Source organism: Pygocentrus nattereri, chromosome 5, assembly GCF_015220715.1.
Source record: "Pygocentrus nattereri isolate fPygNat1 chromosome 5, fPygNat1.pri, whole genome shotgun sequence".
Classification (NCBI taxonomy): Eukaryota; Metazoa; Chordata; class Actinopteri; order Characiformes; family Serrasalmidae; genus Pygocentrus; species Pygocentrus nattereri.
Window position 1 is genome coordinate 27,863,644 of NC_051215.1, and position 16,065 is coordinate 27,879,708.

Below are 16,065 nucleotides of genomic sequence, written 5' to 3' on the forward strand. Positions count from 1 at the left end.
TAATGTGCCATAACTTTAGTCCACATTCTTTTCCCCAATATGTTAAACAGTAATTGTGCTTCAAAACATGCAAAAGTGTGTTCTCTGTAGAGGATGTTAAAAAAAAAAAAAAAAGCAAAAAAACAATGTCTTTTGACTTGGAGGCGCCCAAACCTTTGCATACGTCCACATTATGTTTTGTGTATCAATGCAGAATATTTTATAAGAGAATCGTGATGCATTAGTTGTTTTGCCCACCCCTTGTCACCAGTCCTGTTTAGCTGGATCCAGGGATTATATGAGATCAGACTGTATGCAGCTTCTAAAAGAGCTTCCAGTGCTCTGAGGTTAAGGAAGAGTAATGGGTCTAACAAAAGTAGCTTCTCTGAACAGGTACTGGACCTGAAAGAGACCCCCTCCCTGATCTAGCATAGTGTTACACATCTGCCTCAGCACACAATAACATGCAAGCTAGATATTCTGAACTTACGGTCAGTCGGATGAGCAGAAGCGATAACTAGTCATTGAACATGATCAAAAGTTTACATCCACATCTTGTTTGAATTCCAACTGCATATTTTATTCTGTGCCAGCTCACTGTTAAATTAGCATACAGTGCCATTTCACATGTACAGGTGTCTTTGAAAATGGCATATTAGGACTTGTCGAGAGGAAGGCAGAGGCAAAATGTGGTCTTCATTATCTTCAGCCATGGTATGGCCCACACTTCGAAGTTACAGAGGAATGTCTGAAAGATAAACAAGAATCCTGCTAGTTCATGTTTTGCTAAAGGTATCTCTGTAGAATAGCAGCTGCTCGTTCAGATTATTGAAACCTTGTTTCGTACAAAGGATGCACTACTGAATAAAAATCAGTGAAACGAACTGCAGTGCACTTCCTTTTCTGAAGGCCAGACAGTTCTGTCTGTACATGGCTTTAGTGTCAAATCGTCACCTCTTCATTTTCACACTTTAAAAAAAAAAAAAAGACAGAAAACCAAGCATGTACTATACCTGCTGCAACAAACCATGTGGCTGAAAGGCACAGTTAGCAAGGTCAACATCACTCTCTCTCTTCCTGCACACAGTCCGAGATATCTCAACCTTCAGCAGGTACTTGATACCTTTAACAATCTGCAACAGAATAGTGGTAGCATGCTGTTAATTGCATGGTATACTGGGTCTTGCCACATGTCCAGGATTCAGGATTTTCTGAGATCATTCTGGATGTTTATCCTCTGTAATAGAAAAAAAAGGAGTTCTGTTACTGAACACAATGTTCTCTCTTTTTTTTTTTAAAAATAAACTTTTATTGCTTTTCACAATAAGCAGAACTGGAGGGTGAGGGGTGTTGAGGCAGGGTGGTAACAAGCAACTTTCAACATGTCAAAGGCATATATTAAAAAAAAAAAAAACAGCATCAAGATAAATGTGACAAAATACAGGTAAACTACCCTGGAAACAAATTACTATTTGAAAACATATCAGGCTTCTTTTTAAGCAGTGTTGGATCTTCTTGAACAGAATGACATAAATTAGCTACACACTAAAAAAAGATGGTTCTTCAAGGGTTCTTTAGTAAAGAAAACCAGTTCTTTATAGAACCATGAACACCCAAAGAACCCTTTGCATGATTAAGTTCTTTGCATCATGAAAGGGGTTCTTCAGATTGATGGAGATTGTTCTACATGGCTCCAAAAACGTTCTTCCATTGTTACAAGCTTGACATCACATCAATAGAGGAGTCATTTTGGTGCTATATAGAACCATTTTCAATAAGGTCCTACACAGGATCGTCTACAACACATTCTCCATCAATCTGAATTGATCTGAAACCATTTTATGATGCAAAGAAACCTTTAATCATGTAAAGGTTTTTTGGGTGTTCATGGTTCTATATAGAACCATGTTCTTTACTAAACAATCCTTGAAGAATGATCTTTATGGGTGTACCAATAGTGGATGGCTTTGCTTTGTTAAGCCTGGCTGTTAGATGTTACATGCAAACTTTTATAAACCAGGAATCCAAAACTTTGTGGGTTGTTCTAAAGTTGTAGGACAGTTTTCTGGCTGTAAAACCTGCCATTAGCATCTTTCGTTAAATCAATGAAAAATGAGAATTTGAATCATTGTTCAACAGATATAGATGAGGTGACAATGGAATATTAAGTAATCTAGATAGCATATGCCCTTTAAAAATCCATACATAAGCAGAAATGTAGTGTGTCACAGAGCTGCACATGCTCTGCACATGAGTTTAGTATCCCAATAGTATCCCAATCTAAAGTAAGGCCAATAGAGGAAAGTTTTCGCTCCCATAGCTGTTCAACTGCCAACTGCTTAACATGATGTTATATATGAGCAATTCCCTGCCCTGTGGATTGTCTGAGAGTCTACCATTCAGCGAGCCAGAGGAGCACTGATAACACCCTGTATGCCTAAAATGAACGTAAATAAACCGTTATTTTCACATACGTCTCCTACTGTAGTGACACCTTGAGAAGACCAAAAGAAATTACTGAATGGTTTTCCCCCAATCAATAACTGAATTATGCAATAGAGGAGTGAGTTTGTATTCAAGCAAGGAATGGACCACCCACAAACTCCACTTTACTCCAATTGCCTAGGGAGTTGGACACTATACATACATTGGGTAACGCATCATCCAACTACATTTAGTAAACAAGTCTTACAGCCTATGAGATGCTGGAGCTGCTTCTGATGTGTAAATGTATCCAATCAAATTATAAATACAAAGGATGGGTTTAAATGACTCCCTATGTAGGTCCAATTTTGGAAAGGTGCACTGTTGGAGTCAAATTCAGGGCAGCACTGTGGTATGAAAACTGAGATGAGGTTCTATAGCTAAACTGACCCAGCGCAAAAAAAATTTATTCCACCCCAATAAGAAAATTACTTTAAATCAATTAAAAAGAAAAACAAGGACAATGTATTTTTCTTGTGATGCTTGTATAAGTCAATGCTCTCCACCACCCCACCCACCAGCATCTCACATTAACCTCAATGTTTACATTAGGCTACTTGTTTAAGATTTCAGAATTATTAAATATTGAATATGATGTTGCAGGTTCTAAATGATCTGTTTGAAAAAGGCTAAGCTGATAATGAATCAGTGTGAGATAAACAGATGTCAGTGGCGTCTGTTCAGGAAAGCTAACTAGTGAGGTATGTTAAGAAAACAGCTCTCGGTGAGTGGTTGGTGTGCAGCATCTACATGAGGGGGGCCAATACAGACTTGGTGATGAGGCCTCGCTGTGCCACAGGTCACAGCATGAGCGCCCCCCTGCCCAACTCCGACCCAGTAGTTTCTCCACTGACTTGTCTACCAGTGTGCCCTAATCTATTCACTGAATTTAGTAACTAAACATTGCAACTAAACTATGGGAACCCCCACCCCCACATAAAGATTTTAGAAAAAAGCCAATATACATCAAGACTGATATCCACCAAGATAAAGTGGCAAATTTAAGACACACATGAATGCTGACATTAGTTCCAGGATGTGACGTACCTGTCTTTGGGCGTCTTCAATAGCTGATGCCTTGAAAAAATAAGCATCGTTGGTCCGGTTGTTGAACGAGTAGGTTGCAGTTTGTACAGCCTTTTTAACATCTGTATCATTCTTGCTGACGTTCAGTGGCTTGCCAGGAACCAACCTACTCTCAAAGGCATCAGCTGACCATTTTCCTGGAAGATATTCACTCAATATGTCACTGCCTTTCACATGGAAGGACCTGCATTTAGTCTTAGTTACTGTTTGAGGCTAAATTTCAAAGTGGAGCATTTCACAGACCATTTCTTCATATCATCCCTCATGAAAAAAGGCCATTAGAGCCATTAGGATTGAAACCCGAAGAGCTTGCATTCCAAAGGTAATTGGCTTGAAGATAAAGAGACCACTATTTTCCTGTAGAGCACCTTTAGATTTCATTGGGACATTAGGAAACTAATGTAAATGTGTCTGGAATCAATCCCACAACACCTGTTAAACCATTAGAAAGTTTAAAGTGTGATATTAACCCATCAGGAAAGCACAAAACACTACCACTTCTGGACAACACCAGGAACCAACAGCAACTTCTAATGGTTTCTATGACTTTTTTCAGCAGGGTTTGAAAAGACACCAAGGCCAAAGGCCAAACCAGCAGTTTCACCCAACCACATTGAGAAAACACACAGCAAAGTGAAGGTTAAGAGTGATTTAATGGACTTCTTACCGATTGAGCAGAACCCAGCCAGAAGAAAGACAAGCAGCAAATGATAGCAGACATCCATGTCTGAGCAACCTCTCAGCTTTGCTCAGCAACTTCCTGTGCAGCAACACTTCAACCACCCGCCTTAACTGGCTGCAGTCCTCCACCCTGCACTCTTATAGGGCTCTGATGGAAGTTTTACACTACAGGCTTCCTCCAAACAACAAGAACAAGCGTAGGTGAAATCAATTCAAGGTATTAACTCAGTACTTTGGGTCAGTGTTGGTTCCAGTATCCAGTAATGAGCAGTACTGGACTTTTGTTGAAGGTCACCTCAGCTCTTTAGAAATAAAAGAACTCACAGAAATGTACTTATGCTGGTCTAGATGTTTCTGTTATTATAGTCTGTGTGAACTTCAAAGAAACCATCACTGAACAACACTGAATATAGACGGTCTTACGTGAGTATGAAAGAAGCCAGCAGACCCCGGCGGTTTCCCCCCCACATCCTGCGCTCACGACCGCAGCATTTCCACTGACTATAGCAGTTCTGACCATGAGAGCACAACGAGGTGAAATGCAGCCTACACGAGCACAACTTGCTTTTTGGCAGTAAAATTGCTCCTCTAAGAATGAATACAGGCTGTGTGTCTGTAAAGCATGTGAACAAGCCTACCAGAAGTGTTCACACTTGGGGTGATAGAAACCAGACGTCCACCTCTAAAACCTGCTTCCTAGAAAGATCTTACACAAAATGGTTACGAAGACGATGCCTGACACGTTGTCTTACGAAAGATCTGTGATGAAGGTCTGACCTAAATCGTCTTGCTAATCCAGATATTTTAATCCATTCTTAGTGGAGGGCTACATGCAGGGCGTTATAAGGCAAAATAGCCCCCAAGCAAAACGTAATTGTTTAGCTATTTTCAGATTTTCCGCTGTAATCATCAGCACTACATATAAAGACTCAAGAAGACACGTTGTAGGTTGACTTGTGATTTTGGATAGGAAATAAGTGGCTGTATTTGTGTCGCGGACATTGCGACCCCTGGTTCCGATCACCACACTGTAAAGAATTTTGAGTTTGTAACTTTCTCTGAAACGAACCATTTCATGTCAAGCCAGTCCGAATGGCTTTATTTACTTGGCAACGGCGGAATTATTCGGAAATTCTGAAGAATTTGGTGGAATTCCCCTTTAACTAACCCTTACGCACAGCGGACGGACAGCGGTAGCGTTCTCAGCGCAGCCCTCCGTTTTAAAAGCTTTTGCAAGAGTGCTTTAAGCCTAAACTGTTGTTGTTGGTGAGGGTTTTTAACGATGTCATAGTTGCTGGCTTTATAATGGCGTATTTAACAATTTTGATTAATGAATCCTCTGATAGCTCAACTTCACGTCTGTTGTTGCCGTTACATTTCCGTCCAGCAGGCGGAGCTGCGCTGCCACTGTAGTGCTGGTGCTGCGTGCCGCATGGGGAAAGATCGTGCTCTCGCTCCACTCTCTGAAAGGTAATTGCAGCTGTCAGATCGTGAATAGAGAAATATCCATTATTAAACAATCAGGAGGAAACTGAGAAAACTCCAGCGGCTGGAAGCCCATGCGTGCGTTATCTAGATCCAGCAGCCCCGCGTCATGTAAAATGGGCCTAAAGATTCATCTCGTCTCCCCTTACACAGCTGAAATAATGTAGACACGAACACAATAAAGTGCTTTCCAAATGCCTTTTCAGAGGTGGGTGGAGGATGGTGGGCTGTTCTGTTATGTTCTGTGTAGAACAGATAGCACTGGGGTATTCATGGCTCTGTCCGTCTTCACTCCTTAAAGGGACACCCCGACCAAAACGGAAAGTTTAATCATCGCTCCATCTGTTGTAAACAGGCCTGCTGACTGCTTACAGAGGTGCTTCAGTGTTCCTGAAGCCAGATTTCATGGTTTGAAGATTAGGAGGGACCCCAATGGGTGATGTACGTTGAAGGTGGAAGTACATTTTGAAAAAGTACCCTTTTAATTAGATGGATCTTCAATGGTTCTTTAGTGAAGAAAATGCTTCCGAACACTCAAAGAACCCTTTGCATGATTAAAGGGTTCTTTACATCATGAAAGAGTTCTTCAGATTGATGGAAACTATGCTGATGGTTTTAAATAGAACCTTTTTTCTTTTTAAAAATGTTTATAAAAGGGTTCTGTACAGCACCCAAAAGGGTTCTGCTGCTACAAGCTTGACGTCATAATAATAGAAGAACCATCTCAGTGCAGTATAGAACCCTTTTCAAAAAGATTCTATATAGAACCGTTTACAGCACATTGTTAAGAACCCTTCCATGGTGCAAAGAATCGTTTAAACATGCAAAGGGTTCTTTTGAGTGTTTGGAACCGTGTTTAAGGGTGCACAAGTGAGGTGAGGATGTGTTTGTTTGTTTGTTTGTTTGCTAACTGGCTACTTCTTTAACAGAATTATTTTGAAGCGGTTTATCCAATTGAGGTAAATGCTAAATATAATGCGAGCTAGCAGTCCAGATGTGTTTATTGTCCTCTATCAGTGGTCAGCACTCAGGATAGTTGGGTGGCATAGTGTTTGCCAGTGGTTGTATGATGTAGTTGCATAACGCATGCTGGATGAAAACAATACAAAATTATGAATCCTGTCAATCCTGCCTTACAAAATATTGCCTAACACGTCGAATTACATGTTAAATGCTCCTTTTTCTGGCCAGGACTGCCCTTTAATAGTGTACTTAACACATCTCTTCAGAATTCCTGCCTTTTCTTTTCTACCTAACTTGGACATCCACAAGAAACCTGCATTATAGTTTAATCAAACGATCCTCCGTCCTTTTAGCATTTTAAACCTGATCAATGGCAAAGAGTTTGTTCATCACAAACGTATTCATAGGATTTTAAAAGACCTCCCTCTCATCTTGACATCTTGGCTGGTAAACCTGGGTCACACCTGTCAAAAAGCAAATTCACAGCTCCGAAAGTGGGAATTGGGTCCAGTCGGGCTGGATCTCAGAGTGTGTGCTCTTCTCGCCTGTCTTGTGTGATCATGATTCAGCCTCTGCCGCTCCACTTCAGCATGAATTGGGTGCTATTTTTTGCTGTGCTGCGGTTGAAGAATGTGCAGCCATAGCCTCCTCTACAGATGAGTGGATGAGGCTCACCAGCTCACTCTTGCTGAACCCCTGCCACCAAAATCTCTCTCCATCTGTTGTTTCTCGGCTCATGCCCCAGCAGCCCCTCTTTGAGGGCTTTTGCTCTATTTTTTTGAAGGCTGACCCTGGCAGGGTAACTCCCACCTAATGCTGCCAGGGGCTGCTCTTAACGCACAGGCAGGTGACTGTCATAGTGTCATAATGTCGTTCATGCTTGTTTGACAAACTCTGTGAACCTTATTAATAAATATTACAAATATAGTAGGTGATCTGCACTTTTTGCCCACCTGAAAGATGAACTCTTCACTTAACTGCACTGAAATGTAAAATGTGTACGTGTGTTTACTTATTTATGTTTATCTTTAAGCCCTTCTTTTATATAGGCAAATCTTGATTGGCTACACAGGGGTAAACTGTTTTCTAATCATTTTAATCCTAATGATTTTTAGTGTTTTTATCTGCTGTTCGTTTTCATGTCAAACCTGTAGTCAGAGGCTAATCAAAATAATTATTCCAAAATAATGGCCCTTAATCATCAGAGCTGTGTAGAGAAGAGTTCAGCTTTGACTGTATTTAATGAACTTCTCTGTCTGATTTATAAAACTTTTGTAAGACGTGAAAGCAAGCAGAGAATTGAGTGCAGATGATGAAGCAGCTTCAGTGCATAAAGTCAAGTGCTAACCTAACAGTAGCTCATTTACATATTATTGATATGAAGTATGCCCATTTTCATGCAGATTTTTCAGTTAATAGCCAATAAAATGACACTGTTCTGTATTTCGTGACCCAAAGGCTGTGGGAAGGTAGAGTTTGGAATGAATGCACTGTTCCCTCTACTAATCAAACTATATGGTATTAGAAAAACGACTGCTGAAAAGAAAAAATGGGAAATTAACAAAATGTCTTTTTTGCTGGTAGAACGACGTGATTGTGTACTTTGATTATGTTCTTCAAATAACAGTTAAATGCTGTGTTACTGCACTGTGTGAGATGAATCTGTACCAGCTGTCCAGTCTTTTGTGTTTTTATTTTTATACATATGTGTTTAAATAGAGGGCGGTGTAGTTCCAGTATTCGTTTATACCTATATATTATGTATTTATATATATATATATATATATATATATATGTATTCACATTTACAGCATTTAGCAGACGCTCTTATCCAGAGCGACTTACAAGAAGTGCTTTGTCAATCTAGAGAATGTATCTTTGCTAGTTAGCAATAGCTTAGAGAAAAAGACAGTCCTGAGCTCAGATACTGCTAGAAACAAAATGTCACTGCAGACACCAAGAGAAAAAGAAACAGAGTTGAACACAGAACGCTGTGCCATTCAATGCAATACAATAACAATAAGATACAATACAATAAATAAAATAAGTGCAGCTTATAGATCAATGCTCATTTAAGTGCTGTGTAAAGAGATGAGTCTTCAGTCTGCGTTTGAAGACAGCAAGAGACTCTGCTGTTCGGACGGCCAGTGGGAGTTCATTCCACCACCTGGGTGCCAGTACAGAGAACATTCTCGACGCTTGTCTTCCGTGCACCTTGAAGGATGGCGGGTCAAGCCGAGCTGTACTCGAAGCTCGAAGGGCTCGTGGTACAGTTCGAGATTTCACCATTGCCATCAAGTAGGTAGGGGCTGGTCCATTTTTGGCTCTGTAGGCAAGCATTAGGGTTTTAAATCTGATGCGCCCAGCTACAGGAAGCCAGTGAAGGGAGCGCAGCAATGGGGTGACGTGGCTGAACTTGGGCAGATTGAAGACGAGTCGAGTTGTCGCATTCTGGATGAGTTGCAGAGGCTTGATGGTCTGCATGGGAAGACCAGCCAAGAGTGAGTTGCAGTAGTCAAGCCTTGAGATGACCAGAGACTGCACTAGCACCTGGGTGGCCTCTCGGGTGAGGAAGGGTCGGATCCTCCGGATGTTGTACAGTAGATACCTGCATGACTGAGTCAGGTTCGCGATGTGAGTCGAGAACGATAACTGGCCATCCAGGGTCACACCAAGACTTCTTGCCTCTGCAGATGGAACAATCAGGGAGTTCTCGAATGAGATGGCAAGATCATGAGGACCTGTAGTCGCAGGGATGAATATCAGCTCAGTCTTGCTGGGATTGAGCTACAGGTGGTGGGCTGCCATCCATATAGAGATGTCAGACAGGCATGCCGAGATGCGACTGGAAACCTGTGTGTCAGAGGGAGAGAAAGAAAACATTAGTTGAGTCAAAACAAGTTAAAACAAGTATAACCACTTTTGTACTGGATTGCCATCTGCACAAATTATTAGGATTATTAGTATTTTTCTTATTTTCTGTTTTTATTGTTAATCTTATTATTGGTATTATAGATAACATTGATACTCTTTTATGCTTAAATTTACACACTCCTGTCAGACATGAGTTTGATCGTACAGATACGCTGAAGAGGAAACATGAATAACAAAACTGTCTGTGGAATGTGTGTGTTCTTATTTTACTATCAGGGCCAACAGGTTACAGCATATATGAAGCTGTTCTTGTCAGTTAGTTACATATTATTCACTTCTGACTAGGCACATTTTTATCCAGATGTTGCTCACATCAACACATGGCTTGTCACAACACTAAAAGTACCAACACTGTAGAAACAGAAATGAAAAACAGTGTTTGTCCAGCCCACAGACACTTAGACGAATCACTACATAAAACTACACGCCTACTATTGAAGCCCTGTAGTGTGTTTTTTAAACAGCCCATTGAGGTTGAATTCATTTCTCCTTTAAGTATTTAGCATTAGGCATTGGCATTAGAGCAGGCAGGCCTCTGTTTTCAGATCCAAATCCCTTTTTGACCTGCCAGACATTTGAAAAAAGCAGCAGTCAGAGCTCTACCCACTGTCTTTAGCATCTGTTTTGAACTAACACTGACTTTAGGCTAACCTTACAGACTATGTACCAAATATGTCGGCGTGTCATCCCCTGTAGATAACTGCTTAGCTAGCTTTCCTCACTCATTAAAGGCAAATTTGCATACTTGTGTTACACTCGTGACACTGTAAGTCAACACTAATGGGTTTTTATATTTAGTGTTATTCATGCCCTTTTAGTTGTAGAAGCACAGTTCTGAATCACTGCTGGATGGTGTTCTACAATTGGACTGGAAATGCTCAAACACTACTACCACACAAGAAGAACTACTTCTAGCCAGTGTCATCACACAGTGTGAGTGAGTGCTGTTTCAGGATAGATTTATTACAGAATCTGATCAGATTCATTCTTTTTTCAATCTGATATCCAATCCAGCATTTTCTCCTGATATCGATACCAGTCAGTACCGATTTGCCATTTCTATTAACAAAGCACTAGTGAATCAGGAATGTGACATGGTTAAAGATTGGCCTGCATTATTTTGACCATGTCATACATTTTTTCTTACATTAAAGTTTTTTCCCGCAGAAATCATTTTCATTATATTCTTTATTTAAGCTCAAGGAGGTAAAAAGCAACAAAATGACAACAGATCAAGTAGATGATAATAAAACCCACTGATAAAACAACAAGACAATACCATAATAAACTGGCCCTAAAGGCTTACAGTACAAGAAAAACACATGAAATAATACACACACATGCACACACACCCCTTCTAAGCCACTTCTCCTTCTGGGTCGTGTGCAGGGAGGGGTGTTGCTGGAGCCTATCCCAGCTGTCATCGGGCGGAAGGCAGGATACACCCTGGACAGGTTGCCAGTCCATCGCCTGGCAGACAAACAGACAGACACATTCACTCACACACTCAAACCTAGGGGCAATTTAATATGTCCAGTTGGCCTGACTGCATGTCTTTGGACTGTGGGAGGAAACTGGAGCACAAGGAGGAAATATGAAATAATAAAACCACTAAAATCAGCTGTAACAGGCAGTCCATACTGGATCCCTCCTTATCCCTCCTTATAACTTCAACATGTGTGTGTGTGTGTGTGTGTGTGTGTGTGTGTGTGTGTGTGTGTGTGTGTGTGTATATATATATATTTTTTTTTTTTTTTTTTTTTTTTTAGATGCCACTGGAACAAAACTTCTTATCTCCATTTTTGTCCATTTTGGACAAGCCTGTTGCCCTTTACACTGTGTGTTACTTCATGATAAATGGTTCAAAATTAATGGCTGAAGAAGATTACTTGGAAAAAGTCTGATCCCATTGACTTACATTAAAAGTACTTTAAAAGTAAAAATATCATTTTGTAGAGACAAGGTTTGATATTCACACATACATAAATGTGTTGTTTTATTATATCACAAAAACAGTGATATTTTGCGGTTTTCATACATGGACTGTATGAGATTGGGAGTGAGAAACTTTTTTCTCATTGTCTTGTCTTGACTACAGTGTATGTGGTACTGGTTGTTGAGTGATTGTGAATATGCATGTACTTACAGTCAATAACTGCCCTCGAACAGGGATGCTGGGTTTAGACTGGGTTTAAAAGAGCATTGGTTTGTCAGTGACCTCCACATGATGACTGAACTCTTCAGTACCAGATAGAGCCTGCATACAGGACCGCATGACAAGAGAGAAGAGAATGAAGCAGTGAAGCGATAAGCTATAAAAATGTGTCTTCTGTCCCAAGGTCACCAAGGCATAAAGACCAGGGCAGGCCCATAGAGAGCTAGCCCAAAGCAGTGGATGGAGCCAGGATTACAGCTGCAGGGCAGAGTTACAGGCTTGCCTGAATGAAAAGATTGTACAATAGAAGAGTATGACGGGTTTGCCTGATTATCAAAATGAAATGAATGCAAAATTCTACTCATGAAAAAGGCCCATTTTAAATAAGCTTGCTATATTTTCTAGTGTTTATGCCACTTTCTTATCTATTGCATCATAGCTGGTGACCCACATTGAAAATCCCCCTTTTAATTGCTAAATCCATTAACACTGATTTATTAATCTTCTTTTTCAGTACAATCCTAGATGAATCTGAATTCACCGGGTTTCCATGTGGAATATCGTGTCCCTCCCTTTGGGCCATCTGGCATTTAAATTCCTGGTAAGTAGCATTTTTAATAAGCCTAAGGCATTTAAACCCATAATCCCCAATCCTGCATCAACAATTAATAGACTGTAAGACCACTGGGAAAGCATCTTTTCCATAACTGTGTGCTATGCTCATACAATAAAAGAAATTATGCTGGCATTTTCACAAGCGTACCTTTGGGGGACTCAGAAGACCACACACTCTCTCTGCGTAAACTACTGAGTATTTCACAAAGGCGCAAAATAACTGAGTCAATTCAGTCAGTTCTTGGCTTTGACAGTGCTGTGCAAAAGTCATATATATATATATATATATATATATATATATATATATATATATATATATATATATATGTATATATATATATATATATATATATAGTATTGTATTATCGTGTGTGTGTGTGCATATATATATATATATATATATATATATATATATATATATATATATATATACACACACACACACACACACACATATACACACACACACACACACACACACACACAAAACCCCAATTCCAATGAAGTTGAGACGTTGTGTAAACCATAAATAAAAACAGAAGACGATGATTTGCAAATCCTTTTCAACCTATATTCAATTGAATACACTACAAAGACAAGATATTTAATGTTCAAATGGATAAACTTTATTGTTTTTTGCGAATATTCACTCATTTTGAATGTAATGCCTGCAACACATTCCAAAGAAGTTGGGGCAGGGGCAACAAAAGATTTTGATTTTAGTTTTGACACGTATTCTGTGTTTCATGAAGAAAAGCCAAAGTGAAGTTTGTGTTTTCTTCTGTCTGTTAGCGTTTACATTTTAGATTTGGCTGTGAAAAAACAGAATAAGGACTAAAATGAAAGGACAAATCTGCGTTTTTTTTTTATTTATTTATTTTTATTTTTGTCACAAACGGCTCATGCTCATGTGAAAAATGACATTGCAAATGAAGGCATTTCATTTCATTTTCAATTTTGGCAGGATATTTCCGCAGATGTTTGGAAAAAGAAATGGCAAAAAGAGGTTTGCATTTACATTATATTGTTTTCATTTTCATTTCCTTTTTGGCAGGATTTGCCTTCCATACTTATTGAGTGTTGTTAAAAGGAAAGGTGATGTAACACAGTGGTAAACATGCCCCTGTCCCAACTTCTTTGGAACGTGTTGCAGGCATTAAATTCAAAATGAGTGAATATTTGCAAAAAACAATAAAGTTTATCTGTTTGAACATTAAATATCTTGTCTTTGTAGTGTATTCAATTGAATATAGGTTGAAAAGGATTTGCAAATCATCAAATACTGACTATGTATATATAACAGGTGAATGTGTGTGTATTTTATACATATATATATATATATATATATATATATATATAATGTGTGTATAATATATACATACACAGTGTATGCAAAAGTTTGGGCACCCCTCAAAATTTTCATGATTTGCCTTCATAAATCATTGGTTGTTCGGATCAGCAATTTCAGTTAAATATATCATATAGCAGATGAACACAGTGATATTTGAGAAGTGAAATTAAGTTTATAGGATTTACAGAAAGTGTGCAATAATTATTTAAACAAAATTAGGCAGGTGCATAAGTTTGGGCACCCTTGTCGTTTTATTTATTTGAATACCTTTAGCACTAATTATTGGAACGCAAAATTTGTTTTGTAATCTCAGTCACCCTTGACCTACATACACAGGTGAATCCAATTATGAGAAAGGGTTAAGGTGGCCAGTTGTAAGTGTTTCTCCTCTTTGGATATTCTCTGAAGAGTGGCAAAATAGGAGCCTCAAACAACTCTCAAATGACCTGAAAACAAAGATTGTTCAACATCTTGGTTTAGGGGAAGGATACAAAAAGCTACCTCAGAGATTTCAGCTGTCAGTTTCCACTGTGAGGAACATAGTGAGGAAATGGAAGACCACAGGCACAGTTCTAGTTAAGGCCCGAAGTGGCAGGCCAAGAAAAATCTCAGATTGGCAGAGGTGAGGGATGGTGAGAACAGCCATAGTCAACCCACAGACCAGCTCCAAAGACCTACAACATCATCTTGCTGCAGATGGTGTCACTGTGCATCATTCAACTATTCAGCGCACTTTGCACAAGGAGAGGCTGTATGGGAGAGTAATGCAGAAGAAGCCTTTTCTGCGCACATGCCACAAACAGAGTCACTTGAGGTATTCTAAAGCACATTTGGACAAGCTTAATTTTGGAATAAGGTGCTGTGGACTGATTAAACTAAAATGGACTTATTTGGACATAACAAGGGGCAGTATGCATGGTGGAAAAAGAACACAGCATTCCAAGACAAACACTTGCTACCCACAGTAAAATTTGCTGGTGGTTCCATCATGCTGTGTGGCCGTGTGGCCAGTGCAGGTACTGGGAATCTTTTTAAAGTTGAGGGTCTCATGGATACCAGTCAATATCAGCAGATTCTTGAGAATAATGTTCAAGAATCAGTAACAAAGTTGAAGTTGCGCCGGGGCTGGATACTTCAACAAGACATTGACCCTAAACCCTGCTCAAAATCTACTAAGGCATTCATGCAGAGGAACAAGTACAACGTTCTGGAACGGCCATCTCAGTCCCCAGACCTGAATATTATTGAAAATCTGTGGTGTGATTTAAAGCGGGCTGTCCATGCTCGGAAACCATCAAACCTGACTGAACTGGTGTTTTGTAAAGAAGAATGGTCCAAAATACCTTCAACCAGAATCCAGACTCTCTTTGGAAGCTATAGGAAGCGCTTAGAGGCTGTTATTTCTGCAAAAGGAGGATCTACTAAATATTAATGTAATTTTTCTGTTGGGGTGCCCAAACTTATGCCCCTAATTTTGTTGAAATAATTATTGCACACTTTCTGTAAATCCTATAAACTTCATTTCACTTTTCAGATATCACTGCACATACATACACATAATTTAAAATACCTTTTGTCCTTTATATTGTGTCAAACTATCATGATGAATGGGCCAAAAAAATGCCCTAAAATTGCTTAGAAATATGTCTGTTTCCATTGATTTATGTTAGAAGTAAAGTGTGTTTTTTTTCCTTCTCCTGTATTTTGGAGATACAAGGTTCTGTTCTGACAACAGCAATATATATATATATATATATATATATATATATATATATACCTTTATTACACCTTCCGTGCTTTTTAGGAGATTCAATTTAAGTTTTTCAATTAAATTTGCAGGGATATTTTTCCACACCTCCAATGTTCATTCTTAGAAGTAAACTTTATGATTCTCACAGATTGTTTTTCTTCTTTGTCTTTTTGTCTTTGTTTTCTTTTGTCATTGAGGGAGTCTTGGCTGCTGCACATCCTTTCAGACCCACAGTGCTGAGTTGTCTTCTCACAGTGGATGGATGACTGTGGATTGTTTCGCTTGATTTTTCTCCTCTCTCTCAAAGATTAAAGCTTTAAGTGCTATTTATCTGATGAGGACAGTTTTGTTGGTCTGATAGGTCTCGCATGGCTGTCATCTTTTTGAAACTCCTGTTATTTCACTCATTTTCCCTTCACTTTCCCCTTCCTCATGGAAGTGGATCATTTTATATTTATATTTCCTCTGAATTATCTCCTGAGAAACGAATAACTCATACTTTATGGTCTTTTTTCCTATAAATTAAATACATTTCCACTCCGAACTTTGACACATCTTTTCACACATCTGATTTTCAAAAGT

General features: G+C 39.2%; 1 protein-coding gene and 1 long non-coding RNA gene across 4 annotated transcripts; one reads left to right on the forward strand and one right to left on the reverse strand.

The window, feature by feature from the left end:
• Nucleotides 1-146: 146 nt before the first annotated feature.
• On the reverse strand, nucleotides 147-5,007 carry LOC108423244 (cystatin-F). 2 transcript variants are annotated; one of them, XM_037538303.1, is made up of 6 exons: nucleotides 4,869-5,007; nucleotides 4,654-4,742; nucleotides 4,217-4,402; nucleotides 3,511-3,686; nucleotides 993-1,112; nucleotides 147-727 (listed from the first exon to the last, which is right to left on the reverse strand). In XM_037538303.1, the coding sequence occupies exons 3-6, from the start codon at nucleotides 4,272-4,274 to the stop codon at nucleotides 635-637; spliced, it is 447 nt and encodes a 148-aa protein (XP_037394200.1). In that variant the 5' UTR covers nucleotides 4,275-4,402; nucleotides 4,654-4,742; nucleotides 4,869-5,007; the 3' UTR covers nucleotides 147-634. The 2 variants fall into 2 exon arrangements, with proteins under 2 accessions (XP_037394200.1, XP_017546172.1); XM_017690683.2 differs by lacking the exon at nucleotides 4,869-5,007 and having other exon boundaries at nucleotides 4,654-4,823.
• On the forward strand, nucleotides 4,351-15,715 carry LOC108423260. Of its 2 annotated transcripts, none has more exons than XR_001857553.1 (3): nucleotides 4,351-4,427; nucleotides 12,282-12,368; nucleotides 15,681-15,715. It is a non-coding gene; the product is annotated as an uncharacterized LOC108423260 (long non-coding RNA). The 2 variants fall into 2 exon arrangements; XR_001857552.1 differs by having other exon boundaries at nucleotides 4,368-4,447.
• Nucleotides 15,716-16,065: the final 350 nt, after the last annotated feature.

Coding starts and splice junctions, on each gene's coding strand:
- LOC108423244 (XM_037538303.1), bottom strand. CDS start 4,274: ATGGATGTCTGCTATCATTTGCTGCTTGTCTTTCTTCTGGCTGGGTTC. Junction 3,687..4,216: donor GGCTGGGTTCTGCTCAATCG/GTAAGAAGTCCA, acceptor AATATCTTCCAG/GAAAATGGTCAGCTGATGCC. Junction 728..992: donor CACATGGTTTGTTGCAGCAG/GTATAGTACATG, acceptor TTTATCTTTCAG/ACATTCCTCTGTAACTTCGA.